This window comes from Pezoporus flaviventris, unplaced genomic scaffold (assembly GCF_033815535.1).
Source record: "Pezoporus flaviventris isolate CSIRO_AGI_PZ_B2104156 unplaced genomic scaffold, CSIRO_AGI_Pfla_v1 ptg000131l, whole genome shotgun sequence".
Taxonomy (NCBI): Eukaryota; Metazoa; Chordata; class Aves; order Psittaciformes; family Psittacidae; genus Pezoporus; species Pezoporus flaviventris.
Genome location: NW_026892679.1, coordinates 331,243 through 358,974, shown reverse-complemented (window position 1 = coordinate 358,974; position 27,732 = coordinate 331,243). Strand labels below are relative to the sequence as shown.

Here is a 27,732-nt window from a genome sequence, read left to right as displayed (position 1 = left end):
GTCATTTTTCTGGACCCAGACACTATATAGTGAAATTGTAATGAATTTAAAATGTATGTGCAAGCCATCATCTTTACAACAGACCCAGAAATACATCATTATCATAGCAGGTCAACTACATCCTTGTTCTCCATATGATTTAATTGTAATTGCTACTTTTTTATGCAGTGTGCTGGAGGAGTTCTATTCACCAACTCAGTGTTAGCACTGAGTCTCCTGTCAGCATCATTAGCAGAGGAAATGCAAGGTGAATATGGACTTCATGTGGATAATGAGCATGCTGAAAAAAGTAACTCCAGCAAAGAGCGGCACTGCTTCTGAAACGTCATTGATTAGGTCTCTTAGTATTTACATTAGCAATCATGCTGGTGATACAAAGCTGGGGAATGTCATCAATACTGAGGCAGATTAGTATAGCAAAGGAGTAACTGGATGCAATAATACAGATGGGACAGCATTTACTAGAACAGTATGCCAGTTGTCAGTATCTAGGGATTAACAGGTCCCTCTGAGCTGCGGGCTCAAAGACCCAGTCACTCATATGATTCATACTCACTCCATGAAAAAGGCAAGTGGCATGCTAAGGATGTACAACATTAGGTATTTCTGGTAGAAAAGCAACAAACCAAGTATCTTTCTGTGGGATTTCAGTGAGCTCTCATCTCAATCATTATGTACAGTCATGGTCACTAAAAACAGCGAATTTAAGTACGCATAAATAAGTAGCGCTTTTCACACATGCAGAAGTCAGACTGTTTTGATAAAACAACAGTGAGAGCGTAACACATTCCTATTAATTTCAACCACTGTTCTTTCCTCTTAGAATAGAATCATATAATAGTTAGGGTTGGAAAGGACCCTAAGATCATCTAGTTCCAACCCCCCTGCCATGGGCAGGGACACCTCACACTAAACCGTATCACCCAAGGCCTCTTCCAATGTTTTCCCTACACGTTTAAAGTGTCAGTACCAACACAAGCACTCGTGTAAAAATTATTTGTGCATAGAAATCTGAAAATTGTAAAGAGTGTCTGCATATTACTTCAATGATTACTAAAAGCCGTTCAGTACATATTTCGACCACATCAAGTGAAGGCAGGACTGTGTTTCTCTTATGTCAGAAAGAGCAAATGATAACAATTTATGCCAAATACACACCTACAAAACAAGCACGTATGTATCAGAGCATCATTTTGCTTACAGCTGGGAAGTTCTGATCTGGAACCAAAACTTATATTTACTGTGGAAATTATGGTCCAGTGTTTTAGAGAACAAATCCTTATGCATGGAGCTGTATGAGCAAAAGCCATCAAAACCTCTACTCCCAGTTTTACTGATGCTGATGTTACAAAGAAATTACTTAATCAGGCAACTGATGGCAATGTAATGAGAAATATATCCAATACAAGTACAGAGAACATGAGATACTCTACTCAAGGTATCTACACCACTATGTCATGTTCAATCTGCACCTCCAATGAACAACTTAATGAAATACATATACCTTTTTTACCTTCCCAATCTTCTCTAAGCCAAGTGACTTTGATAAAGGGCACACATTTACATTTTTTGGCACATAAACCATTAGTCTTGGTACGGACAGCAGACCCAACCATATCTCTCCAGCTGCACAGGAGAGATACAGACAGGTGCTACTGAAACCTCACAAGCAAGGATTCCATAAAACTTTCAGTTTAAGGATTGATGACAAAGCAATTCAAACCAAGGCATTTTGTACTCTTCCCAAAATTCTGGCTCTCAGAATAATTTCATTCTTTCCAAACAAAATGGCATTAACACCCTCAGCACAGAAAGGAGTTTAAAAAGAGCTTTTCTAAAGCTTGACATAAGGCTACCATTAAACACACTGGTCAAAATACACAGTCATTTCCATAACCTCCCTCCATATGCACACCAAACCTCCTAACATAGATACAACTGCCCTACCAAATCAATTATTACTACCTGGACTCCTATACATAACCTATACAATTACACTTAGAAGGTTATCACTTCCAAAAATGACATCTTTAACTTCCACAACGGTTACTTAGCATTTCTAAAAAAATACTTCTGCTTCAGTAATGATTAGTAGGAACACCTAAAATTTACTTAATGATTTCCATCATAAAGAACCAGAAATCCCACATGTTTAAAAGTGGAGAATTTTACTACTTATTCACTTCAGGTACTCCACAAGTGACTAGAGAACTGTGTGAGAAGCACACTCAGACTACTAAATTGCTCTCAGTTTTTGACATCTCAACCCTCAGGTGACCAAGACTATTAATTTACTGAAAGGGCAAGAAAAAGGCAATGAGTCTTTCATATTCACAAAGACACAAATAGTTGTTCCACTATGAAACTAAATAATAAAAAAATGTACTTATCAGATTAAGGGGGGGTGGTTATTTTCAATAACAGTTAAGATTATTTTTTTCATAATTATAAACATGGCTGTGAACAGGAAAAAAATGACTGGTGACTCATTGGGCAATTCAAACAAACAAGAAAAAGGCAATTCCGCACAGATATGGATGCTGCCATTTAGATTGTTCTATATGCTGGTAAGGTTTCTAAGTACAGAATACCTAGCAAAATAGCGTAAGAATTAACAAAAGACACTTGGAAGTTCAACAACATGACAAGAATCTCAGATTTTACAGATGAAACAGCTTGGTGATCTTTTTATGACAGTCCCTCCTTCCTGCTGATTCATGGCTTGTAAGTACTTGGCAAAGGGCAGCTTTCAAATCTCCTCCCAGGATGCTACTCCAGCTCCTTCTGTCCCAGTAAACACCCTTTGCATTTCATTACTACTCCAAGGATATGTGCATTTATGTGATGAAAAAGAAAAGGAAAAGGGACTAGGGAAAAAGGAAGGGACAAGAAAGCAGAGAATAGGGAACACAAAATCCTGGCACTGGTCTGTGCCTTCTGGCACAGCCGTGAGCTAAGAGTAACTGTGGAATGCATTTTGCAGCTAACACAACCCTGTGTAAGACTGTTTCCTCCACATTGCCCCACTGCTTCAGGGATGTGCAGTTTGCCTTTGGCACAAGCAGGGCTGAGTGTCACTGCTCCAAGAGCACCACAGAGGGGTGAAACTGGTCCAGCTTCTTCATTCTGCATTCATAGCATATACTGAGGTCTGACAAAATCAGTTTTCCTACTAAACTCCTGTAATGCATACTCTTATCCACTCTAGGGTAAACATGTGCGCATGCACACCCTGATTTAAAAAAAAATTTACAACAAAATGAAAAAACCTGACTGATTCTAAAGCTTCCTGTGTGTGCCATGATACTTCACCTCTCCAAGTGATGACCTGCTCCATGCAGAGTATTTGCAGATGTGACTGACCCTACACCAGTACTGCAATCTTCCATTGCCTAATTAACAGGCAAGCTGCACACATGTCAAAATACAGTCAAGTTTTTGACCAGGTATTAATGGATAATGCTATTTACACGTTGTTGAGAGACAGCAAACCATCATAGAATGGTTTGAGTTGGAAGGGACCTTAAAGCTCATCCAGTTCCAAACCCTGTCACGGGGACACCTCCCACTAGACCAAGTTGCTCCAAGCCCTGTCCAACCTGACCTTGAGCACCGCCAGGGATGGGGCAGCCACAGCTTCTCTGGGCACCCTGTGCCAGGGCCTCACCACCCTCACAGGGAAGAACTTCTGCCTAAGAGCTTGCCTCAATCTCCCCTCTGTTAGGTTAAAGCCATTCCCCCTTGTCCTGTCCCTACAGGCCCTTGTCCAAAGCCCCTCTCCAGGTCTCTTGTAGCCCCTCAGGCACTGGGACCTGCTCTAAGGTCTCCCCTTAAGGATCCTTCTCTTCCCCAGGCTGAACCAGCCCAGCTCTCTCAGCCTGTCTCCAGAGCAGAGTTGCTCCAGCCCTCACGGCATCTCCATGGCCTCCTCTGGACTCGTGCCAACAGCTCCACGTCCCTCTTGTGTTGCTGTCCCAGAGCTGGAAGCAGGACTGCAGGGGGGGTCTCCCCAGAGCACAGCAGAGGGGGAGAATCCCCTCCCTCAACCTGCTTTCTATAAATGCTTTATAAATGCTCTTTATACTTCCCAATCTATTTTCCTGTTTTTGTCAGGCTTTTTTTTTTTTTTTAAGCATATAAAAAATGCTATGCATGCAACAGGCATGAAAAACTATTCTTCACAGGTTTGTGCTGCCCAGAGCTGTGCATGTAGATCTGAAGGCAAAAGAATCCACACCAGCTCTGAAAGCAGCAAGGACACAGCACTGCACATTGTGTTGGTATGATGCTACTATTTGACTCCATAGCATCATGCTACACCTCATGTACATGCAAGTTGATATGGGGCAGCCACCAACCAGCTGTGACTGAACACTCCTACCATGTGTAGGTCAACCTCTTCTGTGTAGACTTTTGACAAACTCTTCCAAAAAAAAGGTTTTAACTTCAGTTTATTCCCCTAGCACTTCCACGTCTACCCACATAGCTTCAGTCATTCTAGTTGAAAGCCACTTAATTCTTCTCCACTGTCTGCACAAGAAGCTGGGGACGGCACAATGCATCAAAATTAATAAGAGCAAGGGCTGCAACAAGTGTAGGAGATCCAGGAGTTTATATTCTTTAAAGTCAGACCCCAAGTTACCCATATGCAACAATGACCTGCTAAGTACCTGCACCTATAGTACCTAAATAGACCATGGGCAGCCACATGATCACAGTATCACAGTATGTTAGAGATTGGAAGGGACCTCGAAAGATCATCTAGTCCAATCCCCCTGCCGGAGCAGGAACACCTAGATAATGTTACACAGGAATGTGTCCAGGCGGGTTTTGAATGTCTCCAGGGAAGGAGACTCCACAACCTCCCTGGGCAGCCTGTTCCAGTGTTCCGTCACCCTCACTGAGAAGAAGTTTCTTCTCAAGTTTAAGTGGAACCTCTTGTGTTCCAGTTCGTACCCATTACCCCTTGTCCTATCATTGTTTGCCACTGAGTAGAGCCTGGCTCCATCCTCGTGACACTCCCCCTTTATATATTTATAGACACTGATAAGGTCACCCCTCAGTCTCCTCTTCTCCAAACTATAGAGACCCAGCTCCCTCAGTCCTTCCTCATAAGGGAGATGTTCCACTCCCTTAATCATCTTTGTTGCCCTGCGCTGGACTCTCTCCAGCAGGTCCCTGTCCTTCTTGAACTGAGGGGCCCAGAACTGGACACAATACTCCAGATGCGGTCTCACCAGGGCAGAGTAGAGGGGAAGGAGGACCTCTCTCGACCTACTAACCACCCCCCTTCTAATACACCCCAGGATGCCATTGGCCTTCTTAGCCACAAGGGCACAGTGTTGGCTCATGGTCATCCTGTTGTCCACTAGTACCCCCAGGTCCCTCTCCCCTACACTGCTCTCTAACAGGTCGTTCCCCAACCTATACTGGAACCTGGGGTTGTTCCTGCCCAGATGCAGGACTCTACACTTTCCCTTGTTATATTTCATCAAGTTACTCCCTGCCCAACTCTCCAGCCTATCCAGGTCTCGCTGGATGGCAGCACAGCCTTCTGGCGTGTCAGCCACTCCTCCCAGCTTAGTGTCATCAGCAAACTTGCTGATAGTACACTCAATTCCCTCATCTAAATCGTTGATGAATATATTAAATAATACCGGTCCCAGTACTGACCCTTGAGGCACTCCACTAGTTACAGGCCTCCAACTAGACTCAGCCCCATAGACTACAACTCTCTGGCTTCTCTCCTTCAGCCAGTTCACAGTCCACCTCACTACCTGATCAACCAGTCCACACTTCCTCATTTTAGCCGCGAGGATGCTGTGGGAGACTGTGTCAAATGCTTTGCTGAGGTCAAGGTAGACCACATCCACCACTCTGCCATCATCCATCCACCGTGTTATTTCCTCATAAAAGGCTAAGAGATTGGTCAAACATGATTTCCCCCTGGTGAAGCCATGTTGACTGCCCCTCATAACCTTCTTATCCTTGATATGCCTTAAGATGGTACCAAGGATAAGGTATTCCATCACTTTCCCAGGGATGGAGGTGAGGCTGACCGGTCTATAGTTACCCGGGTCCTCCTTCTTGCCCTTTTTGAAGACTGGAGTGACATTTGCTTTCCTCCAGTCCTCAGGCACCTCTCCCGTTTCCCAAGACTTGGTAAAGATGATGGAGAGTGGTCTAGCAATGACTTCCGCCAGTTCCCTCAGCACCCGCGAGTGCATCCCATCTGGACCCATGGATTTATGGATGTCCAGATTGCTCAACTGGTCTCTAACCCATTCCTCATCGACTAAGGCAAACTGCTCCGTCGACCTGACTTCATCTAAGGTCTCAGGGGTACAGGGCTCTTCAGGACTGCCCGCAGCAGAGTAGACAGAGACAAAGAAGGCATTCAGTAACTCTGCCATCTCTTTATCTTCTGTCACCAGGGCACCCATCCCGTTCATCAGTGGGCCTACATTGCCTCTGGTGTTAGTTTTGTCTGCCATGTATTTAAAAAAGCTCTTTTTGCTGTCCTTGACCCTTCTTGCCAGGTTTAATTCTAAGGATGCCTTAGTCCTCCTAGCTGCCTTCCTACATCCTCTAGCAGCAGCCTTATATTCCTCCCAAGTGGCCAGCCCCTCCTTCCATGACCTGTAAACTCTCCTCTTCCACTTGAGCATACCCAGCAATTCCCTATTTAGCCACGCAGGTCTCTTGGCCCTCTTCCTTGACTTCCTACGTGTCGGGATGCTCCGATCTTGAGCACGGAAAAAGCAGTCCTTGATGGTTTATACAAATCTGTTGCTCTGGGTAATGAACTGTCTAAACGATTTACTTGTCATGAAATAGGTCTTCATCATGCCAAATGCTTTATGAGTACAAAACAAAAAAGCATTCCCAGATGCAAAGATCCCAGATACTGTCTCATCCAGGGAAAAGTATTTTCATTAATTACCCTGTTCAGAATACTTAAATTCAAATGTAGAATGTCCCAAAAATGCAACCAGTATTGCATTAGAGTTGACTTTTATTCAGTTAAGAGTCCACTTTTATAAGCAGTCACAGTGGACAACAGAAAAGTCCTTAGTCTTCCTGAGATCTATAAAAGCTGCATAACCTTGAGGCCTGTCTGCTCCTACCTATTAACAAACATAGAGAAGGTATCCTTTGCACTACAGCAGAGTACTACAAAAGGTCTTTTGTACAAACCTAACAAATTTATTTATAGTCATTTGGTGGTGTCAGGTTTTTTTAACAGATTTAGTTTCATCCTCAAATATGTTTGCAACACACAGCCGCAACTGTTTCAGGATAAAGCCAAAAAAAAACCAGCACACATATTTTAAGGACTGTAGTTGCTCATTAAGCATGCGAATGACTCTTTCAATGAGTAAGATGGTATTATTACTGCCTGTAAGTTCTCTTTTCCCTTTGACTTCTCCATCCTGGTCTATCATTTTGATGATTTTGTTGTCCTTAGGCTGTTCTGCTGCAATAGTCCCAACCAAAATGGTGCCAGATGATTTAAATCCTCTTGAGGCAACACTAGGGAAAGAAAACACATTGTTCTCATTTCAGATAGCCACGCCACTGCTAAACACAGAAGACTGTCAGTTAAATTAGCTGCTGCTGAAGTGCAGCCAAAAATCCATCTTACATCTAAAAAACAGCAAAGGGAATACACTGAAATGCCTGGGTGTTTGTTCACAAATCTGAGAAGGAATGTATGCACTTATATTTAGGATTAAATTCATTCGTATTTTACTCATTTTCTTTAGGTTTGTATTACTTCATGAAACATTTGAAATACCTTGATAATCATGAAGACCTTAGTGAGAGACAGTAATATTTCTGGTACTACTTACTGTATTCAGAAAATATTCAATTTTTATGGCACATGTAATGTAAGTTCTCATCTTTTTTTTGCTCTGCCTTTTTTGAAGAGCAACTGTTTCACCTTTTTTGCAAGAAAATACATACTATATGTATTCATTTTCTTCTGAAGACAGTTACTGAATTCTGGAAATCATTTGCTTCAAGAATTTCTTCTTTTGTTAATTGCAGATTTTAAGCTGACTCACTATATAGACCTAATTATTTTAGAATGAAAAATGCATGCAGTTCTAGTGCAGAAAATTACTATTTCTGTTTAATGAAAGCCTATAATCAATCTGATTTACTTTCTTGCTCCTAAATCTTGAGTAGCTATGAAGTTAATGAAAGAAATGGGAAATAGCTTAAAAATAACTGTAACACAGCTGAAATCAATAGAGTATATTTTAAAACTCTCAGTTTGAAGATCAGACATTTGAAATCTGTTAGTGCTCAAGAAACAAATCCTTCAGGTGTTAATCCTGAGACCATCCTATGTCTACCAATTTGATGGTTTTATTTGGATTCACTAACCTTAGTGAGTGGGCAGGAAGAGAGGAAACACCACCAGAAATTCAAAAAGGAACAGGAGAAAGTTCCTTCTTTTGGATTCTGCAAAGGTTACATTTCTCTCTTCTTCATTGAAATACAAGTTTTCAATAATTTTAGTTAAATTCTGATGAGCATAATCCTAATTCTTCTCCAACTAAACCCACCACAACACAGCATTGTTACCAAAGGTAGGCGAACAAGCAACATAAAACAGACAAAACAAAACTGTGATAAACACATAAATGTATTGGCTTTCGCAAATCATAGGTGTGGTTATGTGGATATACGTGTACGAGTTTACAGTAACAGAAACAAAGCTCACTAAAGCCACAAGACTAGACAACAAGTTAAAAAGGTTCAGATCTCTTGATCAAAATGGAGTCACATAGCAAAAGAATTTGTAAAGGTAAAAGAAGGGGGGGGGGGGGTGAAGCTTGATATAAGGAAAGCTAGTGCCTGGAAAACATAGACTTAAAGTACTTTTTAGCTTAACTTAGGTTGTAGAAAGAGAACAATGTTTATGTTGTAAGTCTGTGGAATGTAGTGGCCCCACTAAACATGAGATAATTGTTTCACACTAGTCTTCTAAAGTAGTTTTAAAGAGCAATGTTTGTGTTTTAAGTCTGTGGTGAGATAACAGGATTTAGTGGCCCCACTAAACATGAATGAGTTATTTCACACCATCCTTCTACTTATCAGTTAGTTTAGAGACAGAGCCTCCCAAACATCTGCTAGCTTGGGACACTCCTTGTCTGCCCCTCCTGCAATCAATTTTGCAGGAAGGTCACACTGTTTTAAATCTTTGCTAGTTATCAGAATAATTACAGATATAGGTGGTTGTGTGATTACTGGGGCATCTAACTGTGCCAAAGGTGAAAAGTACACTGTGAGGAAGACTGCTTACTTCATCTTGAAGACCCCTACTCACAAGAGGAAGATTGTTTACTTCATCCTCAAGACTCCTGCCCACAACCAACGCAGAGCAGTGCGCAGATGCCAAGAGGAGGAGACTTATGATAATAAATTCTTGAAGCTAGTTATAATATCCCCTGCCTATATGTGGGAATTATGAATATGTATGTAACTAATGTAGTAGTGAAAGTATATAAACCCGTAACAAATGCCAATCACTTGCGCCTCTGGCTACGGTCACGCGCCCAGCACTGTTGCTTTTGCTTTATTGACTTTGTCCCTCAATAAAACCTTGTTATCTCGTTTAGAGGAGTGAGTTTGTATTTCACAAAACTAAAACTCTACAGCAGAGAAGTGGAAAAAGGGACTTTCAGTTTCCGTTGAGAAGGATCTTGCTTCTATATTCTCATAACCTCTACAGATGTCTCCTCCATGGCACTAATCCCTCATTATTTCATCTCAAAGGCCATTCCAGGGGTAAAATAAGCAGATTCTCTCTCAGTGTTCCATTATTTTTAAGCATTTATACATTCAGTTTTGTTAATACTATTTAAGCATAAAACACATAAAATATTTCAAAAGAGCTAAACAAAAGAGGAGAGATCCTCATCTTCCTTTGATAACATACAAGATTCTTGCAAACGGAGCATGAGTGGAAGTCAGTGTCCTGTATCACACTAACTCACAGGCCTGGATTCCCTCTTGACAATTCTGACTCTGCACTTACAAAACTGATAGAGACCTATTTTTACAAAAATGCTTCTATATGGTATCAGCTGCCAGGAAGTACTTTGCTTTTGCTTTTTTCATGTTCCGAAGTAGCTGTGTAGATGTTTGGGTTTGTTCCCCCACCCCCACCCCCCCCCATATGGAAAAGGAGTTTCTCAAGTGCAACAGCTAAAAACAGAAAAGAAGCAAACAAGTTTTATTCACAGGGACCAATGACCTCCATTTGGCCTAAGTTAGCAGACCACTGCCTGAAACTACCAAGATTTGCTGTTCATCACAACTTATGCCAGAGATGTGCTTCTTCTCCTGCAGGATAAATTGGACCTAACTAATGTTACCTAACATAAAATCGCATTCCTTTCTTTCTCTCGTGAACATGCTTTAGTGTTCTCCGAGTTCACTGAATCATTACACGTGATCATCTAAAATATTCAGATATTGCGAAATATAAATTATCTTCTAAGTCAGTTCAATTACATAATACACCAGACTGCTTTTTGAAGGTTGATGATACTGGTGTGATCTGCACGCAATAATTACCCAGCCTTTCTATTCTGCATAACATATTATTTGCATTGATGGTGTTAAAAAAAAACCTTTTCACCTCTTTTCTCAAAATTACTTACACTTTGATCTTCATGAACTAAATCTGAAATGATCTGTCAGTTAACTACATGACTTGTCCCAAGACTGTAGTCCCCTAATTATCCACATTAGGTTGGAGTAATTATGGAGCATTCCAGATCCAGGCATCTGCATTTCCTGTCCTTGGAAACCTGTGCAAAGAAAACAAGCCATGGTAGCATGGAGGGTAAAGGGCTTTCAGACCTCAGACCAGCACAGCATAATGCTTGTACAAGCACAAGGGTCTCGGAGTGTGGGCATTCCCCACACCTCTCATTTTAGAGAAGATACTCTCTCCTGCATACCTTTTCCTTTTTAAGAAAAACATGAACTAGATCTTTAGACTAAAATATATTTAGGGCTTTTTTTCTCCAAGATCTCACCTCTTGCTCAAACTTCCATTTCACTCACTGTCAACTCAAGCACAGAGGTTACAACACAGATATATGTTCTTCCAAACACAGCCAGGGAGAATTAGCTGGACACGTTCAACTAGCTGGTTTAGAAATTCTGTTATGGAAAAGTTTACCTTTCTTACCGCTTCATATATCTGCACCCCATAGGCAGACAGAAGAACTCTTCCTGATGCACACCTAAATCTCTGGACAGAAAGAGAGATCTGAATAAAGGAGAACAAAGATTTGAGCCTTAATCTTCAACTTCTCTGGGAAGCACACTAACAGCTACTCTCACCAGCTCTTCAGTGACCTTGATTTCCTGTTGGAACATGAGAGATCCTTAAATACAATAGCTTATATGGGCAAAAATAATATTGGAATCCTGACCACTATTACTTTGCTTGCCACTTGATTCTAAAAGTGACAGTGAGCAGCTACGCTGGTTGATGTTCTGCCTATTTTTTCCTTAATTATACCCTCAATACAGCCTTTCTTATCCACCAGCACAGCTAATCATCCCAAATTTTCATCTGCTTAAGTCTGCATTAATTTGTCATCTTTCACTCATGTTTTCAGAAATGGAACAGTGACTTTTCAAATGCTATTGTGGAGATTACACACGCCTTTTGCTTGAACTAGATCATTACTGTGCTTTCAATAGCTCTATTTCCTCACCCTTTCCTAGCATGTCCCACGCATGTCACTGTTCTGTGTTTTCAGAGCTCTTTGAAAACATCTCTCTTCACAATTCAATTACTCAGCAGCAAGAGGTCCAGCTGAATGTTCCATGCATCTGAAAATTCATCACCAAAGCCTCCTGTGTTTCATTCTCTCCCACATCACCCTTTATCTTTGGAAAGATATTTTTCAGAAGTTCAACAAAAGCTGCCTTTCATCTTTTCTAAACTCATCCTTAAAACACTCCTGATCACACCATATCTCTAACCTTTAGTTACACCAGGGGATCACAAGCACTACAGCCACTTTGACCATCACAGTGTCATAAATCAATAGACTCCATCTGTTTTCTCTTATCCTGAGGCTTTGAGGTTTGGGGATTCTTTTATGGTTTTGTATGGTTGGCTACATACAATGCCATGGTTTCAACTGATACATCCCTAAACAGTGTAAGAACAGATTTATGCAGATTTACTTAACCATGGTCTTCAAAGACTTCCCATGAAACCTTTTGCCATGCCACTGGCCCTACTGCAGTTCAATACACCTTCAATACAAAAAAGATATACTATTCACTCCAGTTATCACCCTTAATATTTGTGATTTCATGCTGTAGCTCAGAAATTATAGGAGCAGCAATACAGTATTTGCACAACTGGACAACAAGCTCAAAAATAAAACACAGTCACTCTACTCATGCAGCCAACTAAGTAACAGAAATCAGCAACTGTCCTGATGCATCTAAGCATCCCGCACACAAAATGCTGCCAATGCCATATTAATATCACTATTACTATTTCAGTACCCTAAGGAAAAAGTTAAAACTGGAATGCATGCCCTTAATTTGGGGTCTCGAACTGTGGTATATTTGGCTGAGAGAGAACACTTGTGTAAGCATTAGAGGAAAATACAGGAACCTGAACATTAACACTGCACATAATCCTCAGATGATGACTTTTGTGACAGTTAATGTTTACATCTCACAATACATTTTCCAGAATCCACAGCACTGCGAGCTTGTGCCTTTTTTATCCTCAATACTATTAAGCACTCTCAATCTGTAATAAAGGCAATCAAAGGCAATGAAAACTGCCCAGCTTATTCAACTGACATGTCTTCATTTTTGAAGTAAAAGAAACATTTCATACCGAACTACAAGAAGCATAGCTCATGATCAACAGTCAGTAATCAAGACTGTTTAATTAACACATATATTTCTCTTCTCATGCAGATTGCCATATACTTATCAACTATGTTTACACACCAGTTTTACTAATCAACTAGTGCAGGGTACATTCATTTTACTGGCTAATTTGCTTGAAAATAATTTCTCAAGGCAGAGCCCAATGAACTGAAGAGCCTATAGTGTTTCTGAAAAATACAACAGCACTTCCCACTAGTTTAAAAGACCAGCTGCTTTATCATAAAAAATACCCGATTTCTTACATCAGCCAAGAAACATGGAGGTTTTAAATTAGGTAATTAATTATTAGAAGATGCCTGTTCTTCCCCCAGAGCATAACCACTCCGTTAACACATCAGCAGAGCTGTTAAACTGTTTGCATGATCACTGAATCTTAAATCTATAAATCTCATCATCTCAGCAGGAGGTTTTCATCTGAGATCTCGTGCCAAATCCAGACTGCATTTTAAAATGCAGACTTCTAACTTCATTTCAATACGCTTGAAAGCTGTGTTTTTCTGTCACAATCTGGAAATTGGACATTTGTATCACTACCATCTCAAGAAGGAAAATGTTCAGGAAGAATCTCCACATATTGTTACCCATTGTTTCCATTTGTATTTCATAAACAAACACAAAAGGAAGTTAATAATGGAAGTAAATCTTTGGGTTTGGGTTCTTACTGCCTGCCCACAGAACTGCAAGACTGTAATGTGAAAACTGCGAAATGAAACAAAAAAACCTTAACACTGAAAATCTCAGCTTGTTTGATGTTGCTTAGCCTACTTTATTAATGACAAGCAACAATTACAAAGTAAACAAGCAAAGAAAATAAACAAAAAAAGACCAGATGTACTCTGCAGAACTAAACATTTTATTTTTGCTAGCATCTAGATAACTGAATATATTTTCCTTTCAATACATTTCAGGGGGTTGAAACTGGATGAGCTTTAAGGTCCCTTCCAGCCCTCACCAGTCCGTGATTCTATGATCTTCCCAAGGAGTAAACAAGGCTGACTCAGCAGTAGTTCTCCTCTCAATTAACTTCTGTGTCTTTATGGAAGATGGGTGTAACATTTTCCTTTCTTTCACCAGTGGGAACTTCCCATATCTCCATGACCTCCCAGAGGTTATAGATGTCTTGCCCTTCAAGGACACTGGCCAACTCAGAACACCCTGAGGTGCAGTCCATCTTGTCCCATTGTCCATGGGCTGTCTCCTGTCACCCCAGCTTGATTCTTACCTAATGCTGGTTTATTTCTCTCCTTGACCTGCCTCTTCCAGTGCAGAGGCCTGGCAGGACTGGCCGGAGAGAACTGCGACGTTAGGGTTTAGCTCCTCTGCCTCCTGTGCTTCTGTCACACCAAATCACCCACCTCACTCAACAGTGGCCACTCATTTTCTTTGCTAAGCCTCCCAGGCAGTATCACTGTCCACAGTCCCTCTGCAACCTCCCAAACCTAAGCACCCAAGACGGAATGTCAGGTCAGCAGTCAGATGCCTCTTTCCCCTTCAAGGGGCTCTCCATTAACTCTGACCCCCATTTTTCGTTGCTCAGTCACTTGATCAGTACTGAAAACAGAGACATGGACAAGAAGAATGAGTTGTGACGTTAAAAGTTACGAGTTTCCAGCTTTTCCCATCATGGAAGTTTCTGTCCACAGCTCATTTGGAGGTGGTCCTCTAGATTCCCCTCCTCTCTTGCAGAACTTCAGCTGTTGGCTTTGGGGTATCTTTGCAAGGCCCTGTCAATCTCCTGTTCCTCCTCCCTGATGGCATGCAGCACAGCCTGGCAAGCAAGGCTATCACCATCCCCACCATAAGCATCTCTGCAACCTGAGCCTGGGGCAGCAGCACGAGCCCTCAAGGTCTTTGAAGTACCAGGTTGGTCCAGCCCATGCTAGAGGCAGTCTTATTTGGCACATAAACATAGACAAACCACATGCTCCCAAGAGTAAATGCCCACCTACAACACCAATATTTGAAAGACAGAAGCACTGATTTCAGGGACAGATAGTGTTACTCAACTGGCTTATTACAAAATGATGATTTCACCATTTAATATTAAAAAGATTGATGAGCGTTTTATATAATTGATGGCAAGCAACCTAGATTAAAGGCCCCAGATTAGATCATAAAAAGACTTGCACTAATAAAGACACAAACACACCTAACGCAGTGCTTGTTTTGCCTGAGAGACAGAAGTCCAAATCTGAAATGTAATATAACAACCAAAAATTTCAGAGAGGTTTTAGCCCATTCTCTATTGATCTGCAATGCAGCTCTTTCCCAAAGGTTCCCTGAAACCGTAAAATCCTAAGCCATATTCATAATAATGCACATCTTATTTGAAGATCTAATTACTGAGTTTGCACATGAAGTGACAGCTTGCAATATATACCTAATAGTTTTGGCAAAGCTGCAGATACTCATCTAGAGGAAGCTTTGGTGTAGTTATTCTCTTGTATTCACAAGAGGTGTCTTTGTGTTACTAAAATCAAGAGAGGCCACAAAATCTGTACTTCTGAAAGAGTTAAAGCTGAAGAGTAACATTAAATTTCAACATTAAATCTGGATTAAGCTCTACGAGGGCCATTGGACTTTGAACTATCAACTGAAAAATCAGAAATCTGGAAGTTAAAGTCAATTCAACATTACAAATGAAAAACAAACCAAAACAAAAAGAAAAAGAAAACTGATAAAATAATAGTGTATAAAAAAAGCAGCAGTGGGTTAAGGTAGAATATAAATGCTAAACCTAAAAAACACTTTCAAGTAACAACGTGTTTGACACAGTGAAGCCTTTTGTCTGCATTTTCTGTCCTGTGTGTAGAATAGCTGCAGCTGACTCTAGTTCGTGGCCATTACAGCCTGTAACACTGCTGATTTTCAGAACTATTATAAAGCTTTCAATTATCACGAGAGTTCCAGGAAAAGAGAAAAACTCCAGGTAAAACCTTTGTGCAAAGGACGAAAGTAGAACCCTATTAAAAAAAAAAAAACAACAAACAAAAAACAACAAACTGTACGCCTGAAGAAACAAAAAGTCCAGGTAAGCAGAAAAGAATTACACTATTACACTTCCTCCCACAAAATACATTAATAAACAAATAAATGAACCTCTTTTTTCCTCTTGCAGACAACAGTACATGTAGCCTAAAAAGTCTATAGATAGCTGGTGATAAACTATATCACTACATAGATACAAAGGATAAATACAGTCATATATAAAGCTGGGAAAAGCTCCCAGAAAATTTTCTAAAAGCCTGAGATAGCTGTACTGACTGCAGAAGCCTGTTTTATCTACAGACATTGCCAAGACTCTTCAGTTTTTGGTGAATACTGCTGACCATGAATACTATATAAAGGTCTGTTAGTACTTATAGATACATTAGAAAAAGCAAGAAGTCAGCCCAGCTACCTAAGAGCTCTGACAGAATCACATGGTGATCTATGCCTCTCCAAGAAATAACACTGTCAGCATATCATGGACTTCATACAGACACAATTCCATCCAAGTCCTCATTTACACCAGGAAAATAAGGGATCTGTTACGCCTTAAAGATGGTCAAGACTACATACTCTCCCTTTCCACCCAGACAGCAACAGGTAATACGTGGTAAAGGACTGATGCTACTCCTTCACCAGTCACTGGGGGAGTGAAGTCCACCAGCGAGTGATGTTCACGAGCGGCCCTGAAGTTGCTCCCCAAAGCCCAAACTCCAGGCAAAGCCTATGTGGCTGAAAAGCAGAGGTGATACAGAGTTATTACACTGCTCAGAGAGAGTATGATCCAAAAGAAGACAGTATTTTATGTTTAAAATATATCAGCTTAGAAGAAGCACCTTTCATAAAGCCAATTTCAGCAGATACACACTACAGCTTGTAATCTACCAAACCAGTAATTTTATGTCTTTTATGCTGTTCCCTTTCAAACAACAGACGTAATATGTCTAAAATCTTCAGTAATTCCACTGCCGTATCTCAACAGGAAAATGGGGCAGAACAAAACTCTATCCTTTCTGAAGCTGCTTTTTCTGCAGAAAAATCTGTTCTCAGATTCTGTATTAAAGGCTTTTGAAAATTATTCCAAATGTTGCCAAACACATGTACTATGCTGTAAACAGACTGGGCATCTGCAATTTGAATTTTAAAAGCTTCTAACACCCTATTTTGAAACTGAAAAAGAAATTAAACCTCTGGCATATATGATAATAGAGTGAGAACACTGAATAACATTAACTGAGAGCTCTCCTGAAACAGCAGTTCCAGATGATTACCTGTTTCTGAGATCCCTGCAACAATTCGGGTAAATGCTACCAGTATACTAAACCTCACACACACAGTGAAATTTATATGCACACAGCTGCAATGCTAGCAGTGTATAAGCTTGCAGGAAACCTAACCTCATGGCTTTTAGCCCACAAAAGCCATCAAAGCTCATTATTTCTCTTAAAGGTAGATGGCTTTCTATGAGAGGTATTGACCTTTGATTCAGACTTAACAGATACTTTTTGTATCATCTGGAAGGTACACACACTTCCAGAAGAAAGGAGGGAGAGGCCACACAAAAGAAGCTTGATGTGACACAAGAGACAAAAGATTGCTATGAAAGACGCTAAAAAAAGACTTTCTGATTATATGCCAGACTAGAACACTTACAGGGTAAAAGAGTAGCTTCCTGAGTCTTCCAAAACGTAAAAGAAAGAAAAATTCTTGTATTTCCTGCTACAATTCTTTGGTTCTGAAAACAGTGCTGCTCTAGAGGAAAGGCCCAGTTCAAAAAAATTATTATAATCAGAACTGACTGATCTTTATTGCAGTGAAGCTGAGGCATAGTTTGGGGATATTCTTTCTTCCCTCCTCTGCCTAAAAGGAATTTTTTTTGTTGAGATATAAAATTCTGTTCAGATATTTCTGCAAGTATAATGCCATAACCACGATTCATTACTGGAAAAGAAGCCAATGTAACCAGAGTACCTATTTTTTAAGTATTTATTGCTTTCTATGGGACATTAAAGACAAAAATAATCAAAACTTGTCCATCAAATAAAACAATCAAGCAGCAGACTAATTGGTCAAAATTAGTCAATCACTGGTCTCAGACCCTAGGAAAAGACAGAGCCCCCATAGGGCTGGTGTGTCGAGCTGAGCTAAAGGGACACTGACACTTGGGAAGATCACACTGCTTCTTGATCAGGTTGTTGACCTGCTGAAAGGTGCAAGTTTGTCCAACTCAATCCAGCTGCCATATTCAGCACTCGCATGGTCACTTGAAGTCTTTGTGAAACATAACTGAAAAACTTTGCATTAACATCTTGGATAGTTTTCTATTTTCCCTCCTTAAGTAACTGAAGCGTGTAGTGGTTTTACTCACTCATTTTTGCTTCATCCTTCTTCCTGCTCAGCCTTCAGTTGGTCTGAATGGAGGAGCCAGAACCACATCTACTCAACAGCAGCTTTAAAGAAGTTTACTTGCTTAGAACTAAGCCAGGGCAGAATTTCTAATGCATACAGTTCTCCTCCCAGCTCTATTGAGAGCACACAGGGAGCTGCTGAGCCTTGCCTGCTTTGCATGGCCAAAGAGAGATGTTTATCCATAAGAAAAATATTTGGCACAAAATAATTAAGCAAGAAAAACACTGCAATCTGTCCTCATCAAAATAACCTAGCAGGACAGTTTAGTTAATAATTAACACTCAATTGGCACCGGGATGGTGAAGCAGCATGCAGATATTCAGGGGTGGGAGATGGCAGGAGAAATGCAGAATTTGCTCCTCTGCTTACAGCCACGCCACAGCAATGCAGACAGGAATGCAATGCATATTCACAGGTCTAATCTGTGTACGTCATTTCCACAGTGGGTGATGTGTAGCTATACACAACGGAGAGAAAAATGTGGCATTCCATGCCTCAGGGTAGGCTGGGAAAATGAGCTTGTCTTCCTTCTCAAAACAGTTTAAATTCACGTTTGGCACCCTGAGATTACATACATTGAGAGACAGCAAGCGCCTGGAGGGATAGGTCCAGAAACATACCTCTTGGCAAAAAACTGCAAAAACTGTTGCCAAGAAGTCTATCCATAACTTCTCCTTGAAGGAACCGAGTGAGGACACATCTGGTGTCCAACAGCCCCGTGAACCTTGCTCCTCCCTCCCTTTTCTCATCACCCTTCCTTGGGGGCTTGTCTGCTCCTGCCCTAAGTCTTCCCAACAAGCCAAACTACCAGGAAACTAGCATAGCATAGAAATGAAGGTTTCTATTGCTCATCACCAGTCCTGAAATTAGGGAAGAGTCAGTTACAAAGAGCAACTGGGTGGGCTTGGCTGTACCATCAAATTTCACACGGCACAGTGTGAAATTAGCAATAATCTCATTAGCAATAACAAGCTATGGAAACTTAGAAATGCCCTACAGACCCTTACAATAGCCAAGGTACTCTGACCCACAGGTCAACACTACACTGTTACTCCTACTCATGCTCAGCATTTTATATGTCTATTAGCATATAATTATTCAACTCCACTGAAAGAGACTGAGGCATACTAGAGTAGTAAGTGCTCTTGCTATGTGAAGCAATACAGATGTAGTCTTAATATTAAGCCAGCTTATGTAGTCAACCACGCTTTACTGCAACTCTTACTCAGAATGCTGCTTCGATTTTTCTCCCCAACAGATTTCACAGAAGAGATATATCTCTGAGGCTACATTCCCAAATATGTCTGACATTGTTTCAGTTACCTTTTTCTGTTGGTCCCAGGTTGTCCACTATGACTTTAGTCATGGGCAGAACTACCAGACACACCTCTAGAGAAAGGTTTGTCATTAAGTGAAACCACCATAGGAAGGAACCGGAGTGAACAAGTGTGCAACAGTACAAAGAAGCAGCATTTCTGCAAGAAGTTTCTAGAGGAAAACATGCCCCTGAACAAGGACACCAGGTTAAAGAGAAGCCTGGTGAACAAAGAGGTTACAAGAGAATAGGCTTGATCACACACACTCAGGAAAATGAAAGCCATTATTAAAGAGGTTGATCTTTATTCTGAAGGACTACATATAAATGATGTATCATTCTGTATGAGGTCAGAAGGCAAGCCATAAAAAAAATCAGAGAAATAGGACAGAAGCATCATTAAAGTAATATATATATAGGGCATACGATAGAGGAGACCCGCTGTATCATTTTAGCTACTTCCCATGACAACAGAACATAATTTCTCCACCAACACTATAGACTATTCACAGTATTAATCTAATCTTCCCTTTAAATTGTTCAAATAAATGGATGTTCTGTGGTTTTAAAATAGTTCTGGAATAGTATCTGAAAGCAATCAGCTACTAGGTCTTCACTGTTAACCTAGAAAAGCCCTTGCAAGGCAATCCTGTGCAATTCCTCACGTAAGTATGGAATCTGACAAGTTACATACCAAATAGTATTTTCACCATGTGTTTCAAAAGCCTAAACTGCAAAGAGTGTGTGTTAAAAAAAAAAAAAAACAGTCTCAGAGCCCAGACCACTGTCTGCAAATGTAATACTCAACTGGAAAAAAAAAAATACTGGCAAACAGATTAAAGCAGTATGGTCTACGGCACTGTAATAGAGAATAATCAGAGGGGAAGCCTGGATTAAAGGGGTTGGTTGCGTGCAGTGATATCCAGCAGCGATAGAAACTGTTGAACAAGGAGAGACAGGCTGAGAGATCTAAGTATTAAAAATAAATCAAATCCCTTCTATTTTCTATTTTTCACACTCATACATGGTGCATATAAGTGTTATCCACAAATATTTCTTATATTGTCTGTTGTAGCTTCACTGTTGTAGAAAACTAAGACATGGGTAATCAGATGGCAGAAATTACTGTCATTTACGCACTACTGTCACAGCTCTTCATAATTATACAGGTTGATACAGCATCTTGACAATGACAAGAAAAAAAAAGCAGTTTCTGTAGATATTTTGTCAGCCTCCCTACACAGAAGCATGGCAAATAAAATTACTGCAACTAAAAATTGGCAAAGCAATCATCTCTTTCAGGGTTTTTTGTCTCTGTCAGAAAGTTACTACTGTGAGAACACTCAAAGACAAATAAGTCCTCTGCCTATGTGGCTTTATCTTACAGTACAGGGCCACAATCTGGCTACGCACAAATGCCTTCTGTTGTAGAAAACACATGAAAAAATTGAGGGAAAAAATTAGTGGCAAGGATAGCAGGATGGGAAGACAGAAATGTGATTATGTGCAAAACACTGAAAAAGTCCTGCTCTGTGTTGAAATAAAAAATTTGAAACTCTTGAGATTCAAACCCACTGTCTGAACCGCTCAAAAGTCAACTTGAATCCTGAAGTGCTGAAAGCCAGACTGGACTGGGATTTAAGCAACCTGGTCTAGCGGAAGGTGTCCCTGCCAACTGCAGGGGGCTGGAACTGGATTAGCTTTAAGGTTCCTTCCAACCCAAACCAGTCTGTGATTGTATGATTTTATGCTGCCTATGTCCCAGCTACGCAAGATAAACACCAGAGGAGGACAGAGAAGACTGATTACCAGTTGAACTTTTGTATGTACAGAATTGCAATGTTCTAGTAAAGAATTTTTGGTTGGCCAATTTCTCCAGAGCTTTAATCAAGAGTCACAACCCAATGCAGACACTACACACTGGATGGGTTATATCTCTGGATCTGGTCCTACGCATCACCTGGGACAAGACGCAACACTGTGCACTCACTCTGAACTTACAAGACCCTGGCTCCTCTCCCTCTTCCCTGTGGCCTCCAAGGTCACATACATACAACTGATGCAGTCACAGATCTTTTGTTCACATTGTTACCTGCTGGGATGTGCAGACCTCCTGCTCGGGCTCTGCATAACAAAAGCAGATCCTCTTGTGCCTGCTAATCAATCTGCTGCTACTCTTTGCTGTCATCTGTGTGCTTGACTTTATTGATTTAAGTACTGTGGTTAAAATCCTAACTCCTAAAACTGAAAATTTGATGTTCTGCTGCTATGAGTGGTATAGCCAAGATATTCCAGGATTCCTCATTCGAACGGCAGAGACGAATGAGTACTTCCTTCTCTATTTTCAAACCACTGCACCAAAGTCGGCGCACAAATTCAGTCACAAAATGGCTCCTTATTATAAAGTTTTGGAGAGGGAGGGAAGCGAAAAATGCTACTGCTAGTCTCAAGAAACAGTTTCAGACATTCAGTGCTTTTGTTGAATATAGTGAATTTTGTCTTAAAAATACAGACCTCTTATCTCACACTAGCCAAATGTTTTGAGACTAGATGTGTGGTACGTGAATGTAATTCCTCTGTATGCAATCTGAAGTGGATATACCCACAGTATGTGTGCATATAGCCACTACATAGTGTGTAAAATTACGTTGTTTTCATGTGTGTTTCATATGATAATGCATTCACTCACACACCACATACTGCAATTATTAGCTAGAGGCTTTATTAGATAATCACCGTCTGTCTCATTTCTCAGCTTTCAAAACTTGAAATAGAAGAACACCCCCACTGTGATGCAAGGTAACACAGCCTGCTGATTAAAGAGAAAAAAACCCACACAAATGAACAGAGAAACCCCGCAAGTATATTCCCACACCACCAAAACTGAGATTTAATAAAATCCCAAACCATGAGAAGATAAGCACAAATTTTGCACCTTCACACTTCTAGGGCAGCAGCTGCTAGATCAGTCCCTGCTTTCAGTAACATCCACCACCCAGGTCTACAACTACAGCTACTGTTCTCAAGCAGGCTTCCATGCTCCAGACCTGCAATACGAATGGCACAAAAGCTGCTTAACCCCCTACACACGGTATCATTACAAAATTAACTACCTTATCGTCACTACCCACAGTGACCAGCCCTCCCTCTAACAAAAGATCTAAGTTTCCTATAAAGAAGGAAACCTAGAGCCATTATTACTTATTCCTTGAGCTGATATTACAGACTGAATTCAGGCTGATGTTGACGTTCCCCCTGTGCTATCCCTTCACTCTCTTTTAAACTGAAAATGTGTGTAGGTCCTCCAACATAAGAGAACATTTTCCAAAGTTGTTAAGTTTGCAAATGTTAAGGTTCTCGTAACTCATGTTCGGGTTTGAATTTTTACTGTTTAACATATCCTCTGTCCAAGAAAAAATAAACTCATACTTTCACTGTGAACCTGTTCTGAAAGTTGAATTGATTTTGTTTTGTTGTTCAACATGTATGCTTTCACTCAAGGCAGAGGGGCTTTAAGTATGCTACAAAGAAGCGGAGTGACACCTTAAATATGACACCGACCACCCTTTAAGTTTTCAGATATATTCCTGGCTATGTGCCTTACGTAAGTTTGAAACGTGTAAAAACCTAAAAAACTGAAAAACACATGGTAACTCCTGTGTGACTCATAACAGATTTGAGAATAACATAGATTTATTTCTGACACTTCCAACTTCTTAAACACCACTTCTCCAAATATCTTTACTTACGCTGAAAGGATATCAGGCTGTGAGTTTGTCACCACTGCTATATGGACATGAACTGTAAACAGCCAAATCAAGGCGTAAGAATCAACCTCTTCATAAAAAGCAACTGTCTTTTGAAATAACTTCCAAAGTGGATCTTTTCCTCAATTTTAAACTGGATAGTAATTGAGAAAAAGGTAGAGAAGGGAAAATAAGACAGTGCCCCTTTTCACTATGCTACCATTGACACCCAACATATAAAGTATAGCCTTTGAAAAAAGACATAAAGGACAAAGGACAAAATCATGATGATCTCAGAAAAAAGGAAGATGGACACTTAAAAGAATTCAACTAATACCACCAGGACTATTAATTCCAGCTATAATAATGCATGGCTTGACATCAAATTCTGCCCCAGGCTGACCAGACACGTACAGGATGCAATAGTGTATCTGCTATAAGCTTTCTGGAGGCTATATAAGCAGTCATGGAAAATCAATTTGAATACAAATGTAATTTGTTAAAAGAACAGTGAAAATCATTATGCAGGGTCACACTGTCATGCAGGGTCAGCAGTTCGTACAGAAGCAGATACCGTCCAAAGATGCAAGGGCACTCAGTAGAACAGAAGAATCTTGGTCTTTAAAAGTCTCTGTGATCTTTTCAGCCTTTTAGCACAGCTACACAAGAACAAAGCTACAGTTTACCTCTCGTTTCTCAGCACTTTTACTCCTTGCAGCTCATCCCAGCTGCAGAAAGAGGCTTTATAGAAACTTCTAAGCCTCAGAGAGACTGAAGGTTCCCACTGTAATGGGGAAAATAGCAATGTCTTTGAAACAGTTCCTGGAAAGTTTTTATCTTGGGCTGAGAGGACACCACCATAAAATAATGAACTAGATTTGCCTGGTTTTGACAATGTCAAAATCATGTTGAGGGAAACCATACATGAAAATTCAGCAACAAGCTAAGTGAAAAAGCATGGTACAGATTAAGGGTCTGCTTCACGCAAAAGGCAACTCAGTTGCCTTTATTTATCAGGATTCAGAAGATCCTGTTGCAAAGACATTTAACACATGCACATGGAATATAACAATTTGCTATGCACTTACAGCACCAGTACCGTGGCCGATCAGTTTACCCATTCCATGAGGTAAATCTGGGGACTAGAATAGCCACTCATTTTAAATTCTGTCTTCATTTGATGCCAATCTTCACTGACTGTTCTGAAAGGTGTTGGCTTGTTTGTTCCTAAAAACAATGCACAGTGGGACTCAGAAACCTGTATTACTATAGGTGAGATGCACCATATTTCTTTCATCTGAAATAACCTCTTGCAGTCTTTGTAGTCACCCTCGCAGGTACTGTCTGTTCGGAACACCAGATTCGCTCACGCTCAGGTGTGACCCAGGAGCAACAATGACAGCAAATGTGAAACCTTTGCAACTGTTTTGTGGTACATATAAAAGGACATTCCTTATTAAAAACACACGTGCATCTTTCTTGTAAACTAAGGGGTAGAAGTCACTGCAACTTTGACTCCCCAGTTTCATCATATACATGCATATAAACACATCTCTGAATATCAGTCTGCTGTTACAGTGCATGAGATTGCAAATTTATCAGACTGGCTACAAGGAAAAAAATTCCAGTCTTCCACTGGGATGACGTTTTCATCATCATCTCTCTCTTTCTCAGTCTTTTTCCCCCTGCTTCTCTCTCCCTCTTAAAAAAAAAGGAAAAAAAAAAATAATAATCAAAGTTGCCGATATACTATGTATGTGTTTCAATGCAGAAAGCAAGTTTTAAGATAACATGAATAAACTGGATTTGACCTCCATCATTACTGTGCAGAGTTCCAATAAAAAAGCAGTTGGCATTTTTCCTTAACAGCAGACTTGAAAAACAGGCCAATAATGAACTACATGACTTAACTTCCATCTGCAGTTGGAATTTTCCCCAAAAGACAGTGGAGAACTGGCCATGGCATGCATAAAGCTACCACAGGTTTTCATTATATACCATTATACAAATGGACTTATCAAGTAATATTCAAACATAATGTTCAATGCACAAAAAGTTTTGCGCTGTTCAAAACCTGCTCTCTAAAGAGTTCGATACTTATGGTGCTTAGTGTCATCATAACTTGGAGAGGATTTATTAAAAGTAAACATTACAACAGTGAGCAAAATTAACCCAGTATATCAGACCTGTCAAGCAACATTTTATTCGGTTTCAGCATAAAAAAAAGACAAAAAAAAAGACTCTCTCATTTTCTTCTGTTTCATTTTGAAAGCCAAGGACAAACCTTTCACTAACAGTTGCAGCTTAAGCAACCATGGTGCAAATGGGTGTTTTTCCCTTCCTATTTCACTTCTATTAGAAAATCTTAAATTCTCTGTGCCGAAGTTAACTAAACACTTACATGTAAAATCGCCTCAACTGTGTACTGCGCCAAGTCCTACAGAAGCCCAATGCAAAGTACTCATGACAAGACCAGACTCTGCGGCAGATACAGCATTTTTGCTTAGAAGACTTTAGGCTTAAACTGCAAGTACAAGAACATATTGCATAAGCTATCACATGCTGGCTGCAACTGGGTGAATGTTACTGGGTTCTGAGAAGCCACCGTTCTAAGTAATTTAAGATCTAATGAAATATTCAATTTTTACTTATACACTGGTTTCATTTTAAAGGAAAAAGTATGAATAACGACGGGAACGTGTATAAAAAGGCCAAGAGAAATATACCGCTACTCATTATTATCCCAGTTGTTCGCTAAGCTTTGGGAAGACAGAGCCAGGACCATAAAAACGGACTCCCCCAGCCCTGGTACCGCGCGGAAGGGATGAGCATCCCCGGCGCAGTGGGTAGGGGAAGGGGGAAACGGGACACGGGTGAGTCCCCACAGGGGATTCGCGCTGTGGAGCGAGGTAGCAGCATGGAGAGGACCCAGGTCGGTCCCTGTGCCTGAGGCTGCGCCCCCTTCCACAGAAAGGAGCGGATGGGACGGGCGGCGGGGGGATCCCCACGGACCCCGGCACCCTCCCCCTGTACCCCCGGTCATCATCACAGTCACCACAGTCACCACCTCACCGCGCCCGTCTGCATGCCAGGTGAGCTCAGACAACTTTTTTTATGCGCGGAGAGGAAAGCCGGCACTAAATAAATCACTCTACATAATAATAACTCTTAAGAGCTCTAAAGTTATTTTCCTGGGGTAGGGCTGGGTTTGAATCTTTCTGGTTTTGTTCTGTTAGCTTGTTTTGTGTTGTTTTGAAGGCCTGGGTTATTTGGGGGAGCGGGGGGAACGAGACACAGAGAAGGAGCCGCTGGTGTTTTGGATGGAGGTGCCCTAATTTGAGAGAGGCAGGAAAAGCGTCGCCTGACAAGGACTCTGTCGCTGCTGCCGAGATGCTACAGCCGCAGTTTGCTGGATCTACGTTAGGTCAGCGCTAACAGCCTTCAGATTAAAATGAAGACCGGTGATTGGGGGTGGAGGGGTGGCAAGAAGAGAAAAGCTCTGCGGATATTATTAAATCTTCCCAGCCGCTCATCTGGATTACATTTAAGCTCTCACAGCATTTCTCTTCCCTCTAATTAAGCGGAGTTTCAAAACAGAACATGTCTGAGGGCGGATCTTTCTTCGGCTTCTATTTGAAAGAGATAAGGGGGAGGGGGATGTTAATTAAACTAAAGAAGAAAAGGCAAGCCCAGACGGAGGCACCCGGCTGACAGCAGCCTCCGCGATTCCCCCCCGCGCACTTCAGCTCCGACTTTGCGAGAGCTCCGGCGCTGCCTCGACCTCTCCCCTCGTCCCCGCTGCCCGTCCGCTCACCTCGGGCGAGACGCGGTGCCGCCAGGCTCCCGCAGAGAACCAGCCAGACCAGCACCGCGCCGCTCATGCTCCTTTGCTCCGCGTACGCGCCGCTTCTGCCGAAGTAAGGAAGGAAGGGATAGGAGGGATAAAGAGATGGGTGAACGGAGGTGGCGGAGCCTCGGCGCGTTCGGGTACGGTCGGGTCGGTCCCCGCCTTGCGAGCGGCTCTGAGGCTGCCCTGCCACCCTCCGACACTACGCTCCCGCCAGGCGCCACCGCGCCTCCAGCATAGCCCGGCCCACTCGCTCCGTCCCGCCGTCTCCTCCTCCTTCACCGCCTCCTGCGCGCCCGCGTCCGCTCCGCGCGCACCTCGCTCCGCCCCGCCCTGCCGCACCTCCCCTGCTGCTGCGGCGGGAGGTGCAGAGGCACAGTGGCAGGGAAGGGGGTAAAGGAGGCGGGTCCCCCCTTCCCCTCCACGGCCCTCTCTGCGCCCCTCCGCCGCTTCAGGCCTGCGCCGCCCCA

At 41.5% G+C, this 27,732-nt stretch overlaps 1 protein-coding gene across 2 annotated transcripts in view; it reads right to left on the bottom strand.

The window, feature by feature from the left end:
• Positions 1-27,512, bottom strand: part of EDIL3 (EGF like repeats and discoidin domains 3) — a 261,017-nt gene extending 233,505 nt beyond the window's left edge. For both annotated transcript variants that reach the window (XM_061478716.1, XM_061478717.1), the window contains exon 1: positions 27,230-27,512. In XM_061478716.1, the coding sequence (XP_061334700.1) occupies positions 27,230-27,296 (67 nt within the window). In that variant the 5' untranslated portion in view covers positions 27,297-27,512. The remainder of the gene's footprint in view (positions 1-27,229) is intronic.
• Positions 27,513-27,732: the final 220 nt, after the last annotated feature.